General features: G+C 39.3%; 1 protein-coding gene across 6 annotated transcripts in view; it reads right to left on the bottom strand.

Moving 5' to 3' along the window:
* Positions 1–994: 994 nt before the first annotated feature.
* LOC100712465 (copine-9) overlaps positions 995–17,889 on the bottom strand; it is a 223,350-nt gene continuing 206,455 nt past the window's right edge. For 5 of the 6 annotated variants that reach the window (XM_019358580.2, XM_025907539.1, XM_025907542.1 and 2 more), the window contains 2 exons: positions 9,390–9,463; positions 995–4,791 (listed from right to left, as the gene is read on the bottom strand). In XM_019358580.2, coding sequence (XP_019214125.2) covers positions 4,564–4,791; positions 9,390–9,463 — 302 coding nt within the window. In that variant the 3' untranslated portion in view covers positions 995–4,563. The remainder of the gene's footprint in view (positions 4,792–9,389; positions 9,464–17,889) is intronic. The other variant, XM_025907540.1, reaches the window with a different exon arrangement.

Raw genomic sequence — 17,889 nt, 5'->3', positions numbered from 1 at the left:
ATATGAAACTGGTGGGGTTTGGTACCTTCAACAAGGTTAAGAAGCACTGCCTTAGTGTGTGAAGAGGACTCTCCATCTACATGAACAAATTGGAGTCTATTAGATAGATATGATACAAACCACTGCAGTGCAGTACCTGTAATACCTACAGCATGTTCTAATCGCTCTAATAGGATATTATGGTCAACAGTATCGAACGCTGCACTGAGGTCTAGCAGGACAAGCACAGAGATGAGTCCACTGTCAGAGGCCATAAGAAGATCATTTGTAACCTTCACTAAAGCTGTTTCTGTGCTGTGATGAGCTCTGAAACCTGACTGAAACTCTTCAAATAAGCCATTCCTCTGCAGATGATCTGTTAGCTGTTTGACAACTACTCTTTCAAGGATGTTTGATATGAAAGGAAGGTTGGAGATTGGCCTATAATTAGCTAAGACAGCTGGGTCTAGAGATGCTTTTTGAGTAAAGGTTTAACTACAGCCATCTTGAAGGCCTGTGGTACATAGCCGATTATTAGAGATAGGTTGATCATATTTAAGATTGAAGAATTAATTAATGGCAGGACTTCTTTGAGCAGTTTTCACCCAGCTCTCTCCCTTTACTAGTCATAGTCTTTACTTTTTAAGTCACTACTCTCATCTCCAAACTCACGTCTTTTTTTCTGTCTCACTGACTCCAAATACACCTCCCCCCTTTACTTTTCTTCTGTCTTCAGCTGATAACTAAAAGAGGCTAATCAAAATATAGTTGCATAAAGTTTAATAATTTGAAAATAGCCATCAATATGCAGATTATAAGTATAAAATGTATATACATTTGAAACAATTTGGCCCCTTTACAAATATATAAATAATAACAATTTTTCATCATTTTTTGAAAAAAAAAGAAAAGATATTGGTCTAATTTATCTTTGAGTTAAAGATACAAACAAACAAAGGCGATTTATGTCAAGTATAACACAGTAATTACTGTAAAGCAATAAACAAGATTACAGTTCAGCCTTCAATAATGTCTTTATTTGGTTTTTAAGCAAAAGCTAGAAAACAGTGACAAAATTAAAAACTTTGACCAACACAAGTGGAAACAAAAATCAAAGAGATATTTGGAACAGAGTGAAAAAATGGAAAGAAGGAAGACTTCACAAAATATTCTGTACATCACTTTAACATATTTACACGCAGCTTCTACATAACAAATGGAACTGGTGAGCAATAAATAATAACCTCATCCTGTACACACTGTGTAGAAAGCTCAGCATGCTTTATACAAAAATATCCAACAGGTTATGTGACTTTGGGTTTGTTTACATATAGTCATAACACAAACATGCATGTTTTAAACGTTGTTCGATATAAATCTACCCTACTATTCATATATCTGTTATGTGCTGGATTACTAGGCTGGCAGTTCTGAAATAGAAGGATTGATTCTGCACAGTACACAAGTAAACACACAGAGGAATGTTGTCTGAAATCTTTTTCAGATATGAATACAGATAGTACAATCATTAGCAGCATAACAGCCATATAAGCATGCAAAATAACATATTTCCTCGTGTTGTCATATAAAAATAGAGTCCTCCCTCACACTTACTTGCAGGATTATGACAGAAATAAGGCCACATGTCCATTTCCTTTCTGATACAATGTGACAAATACTCAGTAATCCAGATAAATATAATTTAATCCATTTATTGTTGTTATTATTGTTTCTGTTTTTGTGACATAGCCAGGCTGAACGTTCTAAAACTGTTGCTGAGCTTACATAAAAAGGTCAGAGACAAAAAACAAAAAAAATTGATGGAACTTCACAGTATTTGTTTTATGCAGTGGTACCAAAAAAAGAGCCCACCTAACAGTAAAGATCCTGTCGTTGCAAAAACTCAGAAGGCTAAAATGTTAGAATATAGATGAAAACGGACAAAACAAACACCAATAAAATGGAGCCATTTTACAACATATACTATAAATACAGAAATCCATTGCAATTATTAAAAACACATCCTAATACAAATATGTTACTGGACAGAACCCACACTGCACAAAATCAAATTCTTTTCTCTTATATCTTATTTAACTTTGACCTCATCTTGTCTCATTACATCTCTCCACTTCTTCGCTAGTGATATACCAAGTTTGATAAAAGTGTTTCTAATGCAGTGGCAGATCCTCTTTCCTTCAATATGCTGGAGTTTCAGGACACAAGTCCTAACAAACTATATGTTTGTAATTCTAGCACTGTGCACCTTTTTACTAGCAACATTCATGTGTAGCCTGTCTTTGAACTGAAAACTAAACACACCAGAAACAGAAACAATGGGGTTAACAAAATCAAGCCAGGACTGAAGTGCCAAAACTGCAGTTTCATGAATGGCCACTTGAGGCTGGCTTTAAAAGCAAGTCTAACCTCACTGCCTCCCATGTTAAAATGCCCGTCTCTACACCATTAAAAAGCATGTATAGTAGAAAAAGAACAGGCTTGAATGAATAGGCTTCCCTTCATAAAAGCTATGGTAGTACATCTTTTTTTTTAAATTCAACCTTTTGAAAATACTTAAAGTTAGGGTTGGTGCTGATTTGGTTAATAGGTGTGTCATCTACAGGGAGCTTGAATCACTGCTAAACCGGTGCTGTCTTTGTTGATTCATGTTATCGATGCACCTTGCTCAACCAAGCTAGCATTAGCTGGTAAGTTAAACTTGACCCTCTTATCTAAATATGGTCACTTCTGGCTTCAAAAACTGATGGTGGTGGCTACATGGGGGGTTAACCGTGATAACAGAGTTCAGTTCCCGAAGTTTTGAAGGAACTTGGAAATGTTTCTTTTGCAATGAGCTGGCATCAGCTCACCAGATTTCTTTCTATGGTCACACCTACAAAATTCGAGCAATGCTCTCAAGCACTGGGTGGTTTCTGTCACTTTCCAGAGTGAGAAGATTGAATTTCAAGGAATGAAGGGCTCTTACAGAGACAGGAGCATAAAAGGCATGAGAAAAGTGAATTGACGAATAATAATATTTTAATAATGATTAATATATTTGTTGCATTTTCTCATATTTCTTGGCCACACAGCAGCTGGTTTTTCCTGCTTTAATCTTGCATTTGTTTTGTCTGTGTACTTGTAAGCTGCAGTGTGTTGGGCTCTTTGGGACCACCAATGAAAAATTTAGGTTTTCTGTTCAAGCACTTGCTCTCTTTTGCTTAAATCATTCATGTACACAACAAAAGCAAGGAAAATAAAAAATACAGGGTATGAGAAGAAAAAAAAACAAGAACTCGGCATGCATGATGAAGATAAAGAGTGCACACTGAACAATGCAGCACTAAGTACCAAACCTCACATTCCATTTCTTCTTCTTTGTGTTTCCCACTCTTGGAAAAATTCAAAGTTAAAGCTGACCCTAACTCTCCCACACATTCTCTTTGCTACATTTGAAGCATTCAGGTCTGTAAAATCTGCACTGGCAAACCCTTTTCATTTTAAACAGGTACAAGCTGTAAACAGTTTCAGGACCTGAGGCACCTACCTCATGCATGATTCATCCCAAATGACAGCCACAGCCAGGAGATTTACAGTTTAGATAAAGACTGGGTACAGAGCTCACAGACACGGCTATGTTCGACTTTTTAACCAGGGCTGAATTGATCTGCCCTTCCATATTTTCAAATTGTACAGCGGCTGCAGGTGCAGAGGAGCAGGGGATGACTGGTTTCATACCCTTGTACATTTACTCCTTTTAGGAGGTGCTCACAAGCAACTCTCTTCATGTCCATGGGGGATTTTAACTTTAAACTTGCCCTGTCTTCTAGCAGTGTCTTTGAAAAGGAGAGCAATTTCCATGCCTTTGCTAAAGAAAAACTAAAACACAAGTTTCATTTTCTACAGTAACAGACAGCATATAATTTTAAGAAAAGAGCCAGTATTCCTTGGGTCTCAGTTGCAAGAACCAAGACATGATTTAATTTATTTCTTGCTTCTTTGTTTTCAGGTCCTGTGTGTTACTGCTGAGCCACTGAAACACCCTGAGAATAAGCAAATAAGGAAAGGATATCACCCTCAGAGCTGTCTTTCTTTACAGCTGATAGAAATCAGTTTAGATGGCTGCTACAGCATTTATTATTCTATTACAGCAGACTGTGAACAAGACCAGTAGTAGAATTTTTTGACTTCCCACCTTTGCAAGAAAAGTCAACAAAACATCCATAGTGGATTATAAAGGACAAAGGAAACAATAGATTTGAATGGAGCCCGTGTGTCTGTGCAGAATTGTGTGTTATACCTGGAGAGTGTTTGTGATAGATGCTGACAAAAACTCAGAAACATAAAAAAAGATTTAAAAATCTATTCTCTATGCTTCTTGTCTTGCAGAGGAATCCTCATAGTCAGTGCTTCAGAAGGAATTCTTACGTTCAGTTTACTGATTTGGTTTCTGTCAGACAACCTTGAAAACCCTGGAACACACACACACACACACACACGCACACACATACACACACACACACATGCACACACACACCTCCCTTTGCCCAAACAGCTTGCTCCATTCTGCCTGCTGTCCTTCTCTCAGGGGTGAGGGTTGCAGTGCTTGGTCGTACACGTATTGGTTGCAGTTGTGGTGGACACTGAGGGGGAGTCAGAGGTGATGGGCAGGGGGGGGCGGGGTTCAATCCCCCGACTTTTCATGAATGACAGCAGCTGGTCAGGGATCTCTGCCAGGACATCCTTAGCCAGTCGGGCCATGCTCAGGACCTGGTTCCCTGACCGGTCGATGTAGTCCCGGAAAGGAACAAACTGGATCGGAGGCAAAAGTGGCTGTTCAGTTCATTTGGTGTTTGTAGATTCCTTCAGCATCTAAGGTGCTGCTAATACACTTTCATTCAGTCGAGGAGTTATTAAGTGTGCCTATGCCAAGAGGCACACTTATTACTATTCGTCGGATTTATTATTCTTCTTCTTCTTCTTCTTATTATTATTCTTCAGTTTCCGCCTGAAATTTTGCTTCATATATGTTACCTCATTTTGTGCGGCTGGATCAGGAATGGTGTGCTATGACTTCTGGTGTTTATGACTTTTATAGTTTTTTAAATATTAATATTTTAGTGAAAATTTTCCTGCGCTTCTCTGCCGCACAGTTTTGACAATAGGGTTACATATGTTAGATCATTTTGTGCGGCTGGAGCTGGACTAGTATGGTATGACTTTTGGTGTTTATGACTTCTATAGTTTTTTAAATATTTTGATTTGAGTGCAAATTTGGGCCAATTTCTAGGCTCCTGAGAAAGATTCTACTTTTGGCCCCATAGAAACAGACTTCATTTGTGGTGTGTTGGCTCTCTCTAGTGGTATACCCGGAGTAGTACAGCCAAAAAGGTTTATGCTTGGGGGGAAACTCCATATCCCACAATTCATAGCACGCCTCTACAGAGTAAACAATGGCGGCCACCACTTCGTTTTATATGTCTTTTATTAGTGTTTCTAGGTCACAAAATAAACTTTTAAGATATTTTCAGGCGAGAATGTAGGTGTGTAAACTTTAAATATCTGCTTGTTTTATCAAGACATCCCATATTAGCGACAGTTCTCTTACATGTTGCTGATAGCCGGCTAGCTAGCTAGCGCCGCTAGCTTAGCTAGCTAGCGCGGCTAGCGACCCTTCGTGAAAAAGCACCCAGGCTTGGCTGACAGTGAGGTGGCTAAAATTTGTTTCATCACCCGATCGCTCGGCAAGGGTCTGTGTCTTAGCTGGACTTATTTTTCGTTTATATGGGCCGATGATGCTGGTCGATGTGGAAAAAATAACTGAGTTGTTTGGTGGTGGAGCTACAACAGAGGGCAGCTATCCACCGGTGTGTGACAGAAAGGACATGCCGCGATCGAGACATATGAGGCGGTGAGGCGACTGCCGATCGACCGGTGTTTGCTAACGCGGAGGTCAATCGTGGATCAGGGAAACCGAAGGCAGGAGCGTGAGGTGAACTGAATTTCAGGTAAGAAGTTATGAACTGCACTCTATTTGGGTCAGATATAAACCGAGTTTAGGGGTAGTTTATTTTCGTTGTGCTGACTTTTTCAATCACTTACAATAACTCGTACTGCGTGCTAGCTAGCACCATGGAGTTTCTATACAGCTGTGTGCGTGCTAAGTTACCGATGTTACCGATGTTGAACTTTATGACAGCCTCCCCTGTCATTCTCTCGCCTGTTGAAACTTCAGTCATGAAACTGATCAATGATCGGCTTTTCTCTCTTGTTTGTTTATCACGCTAAACAACAGCAGCATGTTTAAGCTTGATCAGCTGTTGTTAGAATTCTTTTGATTTTAATTTCTAGTATCAGCTGATGTTTGCTGGAGCCACAGCTAAAAAAAGGGCTGGTCCAAACCAGGAGATGTCCTTACTGAATCAGAGCTGAACTGGTGATGGAGAAACAGGTTTACCCTTTAGGTGACATGAATGAGTTGAAGGGAAGTTATGAACTGTTTCTGAGAGACAAATAAACACCAAGCTCCTTTTTTTTGTGTAGCTGACAGCTGGTAACTGTGCAGGGGCGGATCTAGCAAAGCTTTTGCCAGGGGGCCAGGTAGGGCATTAACAGAGAAAGGTGGACACAAAGATATACAGTTAAGCCCATAATTATTCATACCCCTGCCGAATTTTGACTTAAAGTTACTTTTGTTCAACAAGCAAGTTCTTTTTTTAGCAGAAATGACACAGGTGTCTCCCCAAAGATAATAAGACGATGTACAAGAGGCATCGTTGTGGAAAAAAATATTTCTCAGGTTTTATTTATATTTTAGCAAAAAGTATCATGTCCAGAATTATTCATACCCTTCTCAATAATCAATAGAAAAGCCTTTATTGGCTATTACAGCAATCAAACGCTTCCTATAATTGCAGACCAGCTTTTTGCATGTCTCCACAGGCATTTTTGCCCATTCATCTTTAGCAATGAGCTCCAAATCTTTCAGGTTGGAGGGTCTTCTTGCCATCACCCTGATCTTTAGCTCCCTCCACAGATTCTCAATTGGATTCAAGTCAGGACTCTGGCTAGGCCACTGCAAAACGTTAATGTTGTTGTCTGCTAACCATTTCTTCACCACGTTTGCTGTATGTTTTGGGTCATTGTCGTGCTAAAATGTCCACTGGTTCCCAAGGCCAAGTTTTTCTGCAGACTGCCTGATGTTGTTGTTGAGAATCTTCATGTATTGCTCTTTTTTCATGGTGCTGTTTACTGTGATTAGGTTCCATGGTCCATTGGCTAAAAAAACACCCCCAAAGCATTAGGTTCCCACCATCATGTTTGACAGTGGGGATGGTGTTCTGTGGGTTGAAGGCTTCTCCATTTTTATGCCAAATGAAGGCAACATCATTGTGACCAAATAATTCAATTTTTGTTTCATCTGACCATAACACTGAAGACCAGAAACCTTCTTCTTTGTCCAGATGAGCATTTGCAAAGGCCAAATGAGCTTTGGCATGCCTTAGAAGTGCCTGGAGAAGTGGCGTTTTCCTTGGTCTGCATCCGTGGAACCCAACAGTGTCCATTGGACTGTCTGCCTTGAGACATTGCCACCAGCAGAGCCCAGATTCACCAGAATGGCCTTGGTGGTGATCCTTGGATTCTTTTTCACCTCTCTCACTATTCTCCTGGCCAGCACAGGTTTCACTTTTGGCTTCCGACAACGTCCTCTGAGATTTTCCACAGTGCGGAACATCTTGTATTTTTTAATAATACTTTGCACTGTAGCCACTGGAACTTGAAAACATTTGGATATGGCCTTGTAGCCCATTCCTCACTTGTGAGCAGCCACAATGCACAGCTGCAGGTCCTCACTGAGTTCCTTTGTCTTAGCCATGAATGTCCACAGACCACCTGCAGAGAGCTGCTGTTTTTCACCTGTTGAGTTGAGTAAAACAGCTATTTCAAATTAATCAGGGTAATTAGGATGCTTTAGAACAGCTTTGACTATTTGGAATGGTATGGAACTTTGGATTTTCCCAGAGACTGTGACAGTTTGTGAAGGGTATGAATAATTCTGGACATGATACTTTTTGCTAAAATATAAATAAAACCTGAGAAATATTTTTTTCTACAATGATGCGTCTTGTACATCATTTTATTATCTTTTGTGAGACGCCTGTGTCATTTCCAGTCAAAAAATAACTTGCTAGTTGAATAAAAGTAACTTTAAGTCAAAATTTGCCAGGGGTATGAATAATTATGGGCTTAACTGTACTTTTCTTTCTTACTCTCATATAAAATATTTAGCTTTTATTAAATAGTTATCTGAATCTTACAACCAAAGTTTGTATAATAATACACAAGATTGGCTGTAGACCATTGTTCATCATTCAGAACACTGTGTAAAAACAACAAAAAACAAAAAGTGAATGCAAAAGTGCATAAATATTTATTTTACGTGTTTGATGTGTGTGGCAGGGCGTGGTCTGCAGTGCCGCTGCAGGGGAGGTGGACCCACCTGAGCGGCATCTGCAATCACGCCTCTCGGGCGTAGTCTGTGCTCTCTCGGCTGTTTTTAGGGTGTGTGTCGGGCTGTGAGTTGAAAAGCTACAGCTGGCTGTGTGGGTAAACCAACCATGTGTGAAAAGTGGTCCATAACGTAATGCTTCAAAGCGTGTTCATGCAAACATTGTCGGGGTCTGCCGTGATACAATGGGACTTCTGCTCATGAACCTGTGTGCACAGCGTCTGCAAATCGGGGCTGTACGCAGTCACCTCATCTTTACCCCAAACTGTAAGCTGTCATCTGTGAGGCACGGGCGGTCTTTGTTTTTACCATAGTTCATGGTGGAGAATGGCTGCTCTTCTGAGTTTTGCTGTCTGTAGCCGTATGAATGGCAAACTACACTGATTAGCAGCGGCATAGGCACACTTAAAATTTCTTCTGAAATTTTCGCTTTCTAGTTATTTTTAATGTTGCAGATGTATTGACATAACAGTACATCAAGCTCAAACTGTGAGGCTTCAGATTATCGTTGGTAACGTTTTTTTGCTCTAAGATTGAAATATTCACAAAAAATGACCTGCCAAAAATCACAGTAAATCATAAACTGTAAGTAATTTTTCATGTATCTGAAAATTTTGGGGGTTTTGCCCTAATTGTCAAGACTTTAAACATTTTTTCGACAGTTTTCAAAAATCACATATTTTGATAGCGTGGAGCTAGCTAGTCATCATCAAAGAGTGTTTTTCTCATAAACAGCTATACATTTGTTGACATCACTAGAATGCTTTGCAGTTAAGAAGGTTAAATAAATTTGATTGAGTTTTGATTGGGGCTGTATTCTGGACAGTTGATAAAAAATAATTCTACATAGTTTTATACTGATAAACACCAAATAAGTGTGGATATGTCTTATACAGTGCACCTGGACGATGTCTCTCTCAGCAAAGCGTCCCCTTGAGGAAACTCTGACCTCATCTCCATCCAGCTCCTCCATAGCTGAAGACAATAAAAACAACATTATATTTACTGGTAAAAATATTGTATGACTTACATGTACAATGAAAAAGCTGAGTTGGAATTTTTATCCAGACGCACAACAGAAAATCGTCTAAATCCAGATATATTTTTTCTAGTACGCTTAATGTTTGTGAAAATGATTAAAGTGGTAATTTTATCTCAATTATTTTGAGTAGAAATGTCTTAATTCACTCATGTTAACCTCATGTTTGCTTTAGATCAAATGAGTGATTTAATTCCTACATAAAAATGTTTTTTTCGTTATTTATTTTTAATGGTTAGACAAGAAAATCAGACAATACATTTATACAACTTGGCCTTTAATATAGCACATTTAGCAGTACCAACTATAATAAAATACAGCTTTAACATACAATAATATTTCCTCAGTAAGATGAGCATATGTAAAATACAGCTTGCTTTTTTCATCTGTAGCTGCATTAACACAACATCTCTTAGCATGAACATTTTCTAACAGTTTCTGGAGCTGCTTTTTATCACTAAACATGTCAGTAATGTTCTGTACTCTTCCTCCAAACCAGAATAAATAAAAGCTCCCCTATTCACAAGGATTTTCCACAGTGGGTACATCAGCATATTTTATTTGGCTGATTTTTACATTGGATGCTCTTCCTCCCGCAACCTCCAAGGGATTTGTTTAAATGCATAAAACCACTACACTATGAAGCCACAGCAGTACTTAAAAATGTGACTGAAGAAATCTTCATAGTGACTACAATTCAAGAAATTTTAGTGCTTCAGTTCCTTGATGTGACCAAGTTTGTAGAGAATCCATGTTCTGTACCTTTTCATTAAGCTCTTGTTGTGTGTGTTGACCAAATGATTAAAATAACAAGCAAACATTATAATCTTAATACATTTTATTATATATTTGATTGAAAATACAATTCCACTCACTTGTCATATCCTGAATTAAATTAGAAATTTGGCCAAAATATTGTTGCAATGGACCAAACTGTCAGATCGGTCATCAGGACCAATTTACACTTGGAAGAATCTCTCTAGACAAGTTGGTCCTGGGTGAGGGGCCTGATTAAGAGTAATTTAGATAAACCCCTATGATAAAAACGCACAATTAAACATGGCTACCCTACCTGGAATAATTCTAGGGTGCCAGTCTGGAGCCTGACCTGGTGGCTAGGCCTTAGGTCAAAGCATTACGTGGGCCCACCCTTCTGTGGGCTCACCGCTCGCAGGTGGTGCTTTAGGCATTTGATGCTAGCACTTGGTGCACAGTCGATCATAGCACTGAAGGCTTTGGAGAGGAGGTGCTGCTGTTCCAGTCCCTAGCTGACAACTCTGGCTTTAGGAACATGGAATGTCACCTCTCTGGTGAGAAGGAGCCTGAGCTAGTGCGTGTAGAACTGTGGCTGTAAGATGTCATGTTATTAACCCCAGAACCAGAAGGTTCAGATGTACACTGGTGGTTAAGAGAGCCATCGAGATGAAAAAGTAGTCCTATCCAGCTTGGCTGGTTAGGACTCTGGGGTAGAAATTCACCGTGAGTCCCTTGGAGTGGAATTTGTGGCCCAGCAGAGGTAGTGTTTTCTCAGCCGGCTGGCAGACGGGGATGGATCATCTGCCTGCATCTGAGTCATGCAAAGTATGTGGTACAACCGGCCTGTGGACCAGTTGCTGGTCTAAAAACAGCATATGTTGATCTTTGAAATTTCTTTTGTCCTCCTCCCATTCCTGTTGAAATCTGCTGTTTCAACCAAGTAGGCCCTGTGGACTCTTCCTGGTAGGACATGCCCCTGAATGTAGCATTTGGCAGATGCACATGTTATCTGCTTCCAGCAACACGCACTTAGTACTTTGGAAGACTGCATGGGAGCATGTCTAGGGTGCCTGAAAACCAATCTCCCCCCTGTCCAAATGCGAATGCATATTAGATGGACACATTTGCAGGACCATAAATTATGCTTAAGGTCCTAGATGTTGTAGGGCTGTCTTACTTAACACTCTGTAGCTTCGCTTGGAGGTTAAGGACAGTGTCTCTGAATTGATAGACTGGGATTGTGGTCAACTTCTTCAAGAAGGGGTTAGGGTTAAATTGAGATGAATGGCCAATTATTATGGGCCATTTGGTCCTTGTCCAACTATAGTGACAGCTTGGTTTTCATTGCTGGCAGCACGTCAGACCTGTTTTTTGTGAGAGTTGGAGTTCACCAGGGCTGCCTTTTGTCACTGATTCCGTTCATACATTTCCAGTTGCAGCAAAGTGGCAGATGGTCTCTGGCAGGATCAGACTTGTCAGACAATGTGGTTCTTCTGACCTCATCAGGAGGTGACATCCAGCGTGCACTAGGATGATTTGCAGAGTGGCTGAAAAAGGGTGGATTGCCCACTCTGGGATGAGTTGATGGCCCAAATGGAGGAGTTTGGGATTATCTGGGTCTTATTCATGAGTGAAGTGAAAGTGGAGCCGAAACTGACAGACAGGAACAGTATAGTGTCAGTGGTGTGGCAGACAGCTATTGATGACCTATGGTCACTTGAGGTCTTAGGTGCAAGCAGTGAAAATGAACTTCCTCCTCATCTGAGAGGATGAGGAGTTCAGTCATTTGGGAGGAGCTCAGGGTAGAGCTGTTCCTGCTCCACATCGAAAGGAGCTAGTTGATGTGGTCTGAGCATCTGAGAAGAATGCCCCCTCATCGTCACCCAGGTGAGACATTCAGGGGCATGTCCTACCAGGAAGAGTCCACAGGGCAGACCCCTGACATGCTGGAGAGATTATACCTCTTGTTTGGTTTGGGAACTAGTCTCCCTGAATGAGCTGGAGGTGCTCTGGGCATCTCTGCATAGACTGCCCCTGACATTCAGATCCAAATAAGGGGGAGAAAATGCAGTGGTGACAATGAGATACTGTACACAAATAGTTACCTAACAGTTAAAACATGCAGCTGTTGATTATGTGATTCTACTTTCTAAACTGGAAAACAGCTGAGGTAAAAGTCCCAGCTGTACACTGAAATTGTGACAAGTGTTGTAGTAGGATGGGGCAGCTGTCTGTTACAGACAGAAATAAATGACAATAACAAAGACCACAGCATTCATTCACTGGTGTACGGACAGTTTTTAGTTTTACGAAAGGACCTGAAATGGGTGCATCCAAATAATAACCTTCTAAATAAATAGGTTTGGGTTTTTTTAACACATACATTTTAATTTTTAAATTACAGTATTACCTAATTTCATTAAAATTACTTTAACATTTGAAGCAGATAAACAAAAGAAAGTTGACTGTGCTTAATTTAGCTCCATTATTTAGAATTTAGACAAAATTCTTAGTTAACTTTTGCCAACTGTTTAAATAATGTTTGCTTTAAACAATTTGTGTTGCATAATTATTAAAAAGTTTGACATATACATATTTCTCTACACCTGAAACAGACGAACAATGTGACAGGACTACTGTTATACACATTACACTCGCACTTTCAGACAGCCTACAGAAATACTTTTACATACATATTTTCACAACTGTAGTTTTTTTGTGTGCTTAATTTATAATATTAACTATAAATACTGTGAGCCAGTCAAGAACAATCTGTCTAAAATGCTGAGACAGGAGTAAAGGTTAAACTAAAAGGTATTGAATCAATCAGCAGACTTGTGTTCTGTCCACAAACTAAGAAAATAAAGTTAAAGCGTAATGGGAAATGGGACACTGAATGGCAATGAAAATAAGATCAGAATCAAGTTTAAAAAGCAGTAACGTTAATAAAGATTTAGTCTGCATTACATCCAGGGGTTAAAGTGTTGTAGTTTTCTGATATTTAGTACTGAGTTTAGACGTGGCTTTGCTTCTAAGTTTAGTTATATTTCTGTTTCTATGTTTTCTTGTCGATGTGCCTCATCTCCCTTTTCTGTTTACATGTTTCCCTCCTTGTGTTTCGTTCCATGTCTCCCCTGTCTGTCATGTGCTTTGTGCATGTTTTTTCCAGCCTGTCCCCTCCCCTCTCCTTTCGTGTCTCATCTTTCTTAATTTTTTCTGTATTTCCCTCAGTGTTTCTTGTTACCCTTGTACATTCCTTCCTCCCGGTCTCGTGTCAAGCCACGTATTCTTGTCTCCATCTTAGTGTTTCCTGTTTTATTTTGACAGTGTCACGTCCTGTGTTCAGTGTGTTCAGTTTAGCTTCGTCCTGTGCCATTATGTTTATCCGCCTCAGCTGTGTTCCCCATGTGTTTCCTCTTGAGATTTATGGTGTGAGTTGTCATTTGTTCGTTTTCAGGCTGTCTGTTAACCGTCCTTTGTGTTTCCATGTCTTCAAGTTATCCAAGTATTTCCATGTCTTAGTTTTCCCAGTTTAGGTTTTATGATTAGCTCTTGTCTAGTTTATTTTCTCATTTGGTTTATGTCTTGAATCAGTCACAATAAAGGCTCGCTTTTTGTTACATTCAGTCTTTGTGTTGTCTGCTTTTGGGTCCACATCACAACCTCCACACAGTCTGCAGGCCAGGCTGTGACAAAGTTTTACCTTACAACAATGACATACAACAATGCTGTGCTAATAGAATCAGGTGACCTCTTTAATGTCACAGAAGGCTATATTGTAACAACAGAAGCATCCAGATCAGTGTCCTACCAAATGAAAATAATAAAAAATATCCTGTATACTCAGGGTATGTGCTGGTAATTACACTCAAACAAATTCATAGTTAGTAGAAAGAATTCAGCGATAAAAGTTGACTCACTTCCAGAGTAAACAACGTTAATTACATCTCAGAGGAAAAAGAGAAAAAGTTCACTTGGAGTACTTTTTGTTTTCCTTTGGACTTGTTATCTAAACAATATGCCAGAAAGTTTTGTGTTGTTTTTTGTTTCCCTGCCTATATGACTGGATTCTAGTGTGTAAATAATAAGTTTGGCTGTGAAATGTTTATTTTGATATGTGCTACACAAAGAACTTCATTATGTTTATTTACACTTTTATCTCGTGAATAAAGATGACAAATATGGCTATAACAGCTCATGATTCTTCCCAAATCTTTTTGTATTTTTTTCCAAATCCCAAACCTTCAACCCAAACTGATGTAAACTAACACCAGCGAGAACACAAGCGCAGATCTGGCTACTGACAAGCCATTCAGTTGTCCCCAGGGACTGGCAAATATACGAGAGCAAAGCCAGTTTGGTCTTTCTGCACCACATCTGCTCCCTGATGCTCTCAAAGTGGGGAAAGCAACAAGAAGAAACTGTGTAAACCAACCTCATTAGAGCTTATATAGGCCATAGGAAGTTAATATATAAAAGTGGAGGGCCGCCTGAGCCCCGCATCATTCTATTTATAGTTTGTCATCAACAAGCTGAATGAGATGAGCAAGTGACAAACAATCTGCAGTAATCCCAAGAGAGTTTTTTCATGTCTGAATTTAAAGCAGAGGGAAGGAAAGGAAAAAAAGAGAAAATAAATTAGATTAAAATAAAGAATGGAAAGTAATGTGAATAAAAGATAACATCTGAAAAAATTAAAGGAAGGAAACGAAAAAGAAGAGGAAAGCAATTATAATAAAGTAAAGAGAAGAAAGTAAAAGAAAAAAAGAAAAAGGAAAGGTTAAAATGGTCAAATGCAGGAAGAAAATGTCAAGGAAACAACAAAAAAGGAAATAAATATAAGGAAATGTAACCAGAAAGGACAAGATGTGAAGCAAAGAAAAAGAGAAGATAAAGGAGAGGAACAAGTGTAAAGATGCTGAGTGACAGATATTGAGGGCAGGCTGGTGGGTCTCCACATGTCACACAGAGATGGCAGATGGTGGCCGGGAGCAGAAGAAGCAAAGGGACGGGATGAACAGAGACGTGAGAGAGAAGGAGAAAGAGACATAAATATATTCAGATAGAAGGTGTTGAAAAGTGGTAGTGAGGGTTCAGGTGTGTTGGGTGATCCCTTGCAGGGAGGGGAGGAGCCCACTGAGACACACAGATAGAAAGCCTCCTGCTGCTCTCAGTAACACATAAGACTGTGTGTGTGTGAGTAGATGCTCCACTGTTACTCTGCTCACAGTAATGTCAATGTCATGAAATATGATAGGGACCATTGTGGCTATTTCTCATTATCTGTCTGAATAATAGTATTATGAGTAGGGAGTGATCATCTCATGCTCTGTGTCTACTCCAGCAGTAACAGGGGGACTACTCCTTCTCCACCTCCTCTGGCATCCCTGTGGCTTTGTTGTTTTTCTTTTTAAAAAGGGCCTTTTATGTCTTTTGTTGAAGTGCATTAGCTATACAAAGAGGCATTAAAAATGCAGCAAGTACATACAAATAAATATGGCAAAACAAAGTGTCTGAACATTAACAGTGTTAGACCAGCCGATATGAATCCCATTGAGCACCTTTGGGACACCCTGGGTAGGTAAATTTATGAAAATACTATATTGTTGCATTTTTAATGGCTGCTAGTATAGTTAGCCACCCCCATCCCACCTGCTTTGCAACTCAGATGCTGGAATCGAACCCGCACCAATCAACACAGGCACCTTGTGGTAAATGGACTGGTTCTTATACAGTGCTTTTCTACTCTGAGCACTCAAAGCGCTTTACACAACTGCCTCATTCACCCATTCACACCATGAGTGAACAGGTGAAGGTTGGACCTACCGGAGAAGTGATTGGTTATTATGATTAAAGATGATGTGATAAATGTGACAAACAGACAAACAATCTTTTATCACATCCAGGGCTTTTCTATTAAACGAGCACTTTTGTTGTTTAATATTATTTTAGTTTGTTGTGCAAAAACAGGTCCGAAAAACTTTTAATTTATCAGCTGTCAAATCCTTCGCTCAAGATACTTGGTGAAAATGGAGAAGGAGATATAGGCTAGCTCCACGAGTCACTTGTAAGCTGCAATGGTTTACATTTTGTGTTTTTTGTCACACTTTTTCCTCACCTTTGCAGAACGTTCATCACGTTTATCTTCAGAACCTTTCTGGATCATTTTTTGGTTGATTTTGTTCATTTTTTTGTCAATTGCCTTTGATTTTTTTTCCTGATAAGAGGTTTGCAGCTTGCACTAGTAACTCTGTTCCCTACTATCTCTGGATTGTGACACTTTGACACTTGCATTTGTAGACTAGCTGTTTTGGGGTTCTTCACAATCTGATGGATCTTTTGCCTCCAGCTGTTTCCAGTGGAGACTCCAGCTCGCCTGCTCTCTTAGGAACTTTCTACAAAAGAACTGTACTTTACATATCCGCTTTCTGCACTGTGGTCTTTGATCTTTTTTTTTATCTTCTTACTGCTTTTTCTGGTTAGTTCTCTACCCTTCATGTTTCATTAAGGCTACCACTGCAGATCAAGAAGTTGAAAATGCAGGTTGGATGTCATGCAAAATATATTTGATGTCAAAAGGTGTCTGTTATGATGTTTTTTAATGTAATTGACACAATAATACATCTTAATAGTATCTTTATAGTTCAAAATATTAAATTCTTGTGAAGAAATTTGATATATTATTCCATAGAAGTCAATAAAATGCATTTTGATCTTCTGCTATGCTCAAACTATTTTGTTTGAAACCTATTATAAAACATATGTAGCCCAGTTTTGGACATTTGAAACAGATCCTTAAAATAAGTGTGAGATGTTATTTTTAGCAGCGTGGGAAGCCAGATGAGCTGGAGGGAACAGAGAGAAGAAAGGATGCAAGGAAAGGATGAAACCTTTCCAGAACAGAATGGTTTATTATAAATTTTGATTTCAAAAGGCCCACAAGACGTCCCTGAAAGGATCCAGTCTGACTGGGGATGAGTGATGTGCGGAGGCTTTACTCAACCAGGGAGCAGACCTGAGTAGAGTTACAGCTGAATACATTTTTGTAGCACAAAAATTACAAGAGGAGTATTTGATTTATCCTCTTTCCTGAGCGTGTGCCTGCTTTTGAAGCTTTTCAAGCATCACAGAGGATAAATCAAGTGCACACCATGAAGTTCTGCGTGCTGAGTGACAGAACCTGCAGACTGTTTTGTTGAGCCCAGAATGCCACTGATAGAAGAAGTGTCAGAGGATTATTAAAGATGATTCAAACACAGCAGTGAAGATCTCTTTAATTTCCTTGAGTCTCTTGGGTTTTTTTCCTGTCAAGTGAAATCAACTTTTTTGACACAGAATTCAGTTAAATTGCAGACTGCTTCACTTGCTGTCTGACTTTTGCTTTAATTATGCTTCTTAAGTCACACACAAGTATTCACCCTTGACCCAAACTCTCAGCACAGATTAATAGGTCCCTATGAGGGCTCTGTGTTTGTTCAGCTTAAATCATTTTCCATTTTCTGATGTGTTAAATGCTAAATAATTTTTGATCAGTGACATCATAACAAAGGAAATTTGGAACCCCTATACATGTGTGTGTATATATATATATATATATATATATATA

This window comes from Oreochromis niloticus, linkage group LG5, assembly GCF_001858045.2.
Source record: "Oreochromis niloticus isolate F11D_XX linkage group LG5, O_niloticus_UMD_NMBU, whole genome shotgun sequence".
Classification (NCBI taxonomy): Eukaryota; Metazoa; Chordata; class Actinopteri; order Cichliformes; family Cichlidae; genus Oreochromis; species Oreochromis niloticus.
The sequence above is the reverse complement of the archived record's forward strand: the minus strand, read 5'-3'. Positions and strand labels throughout refer to the sequence as shown.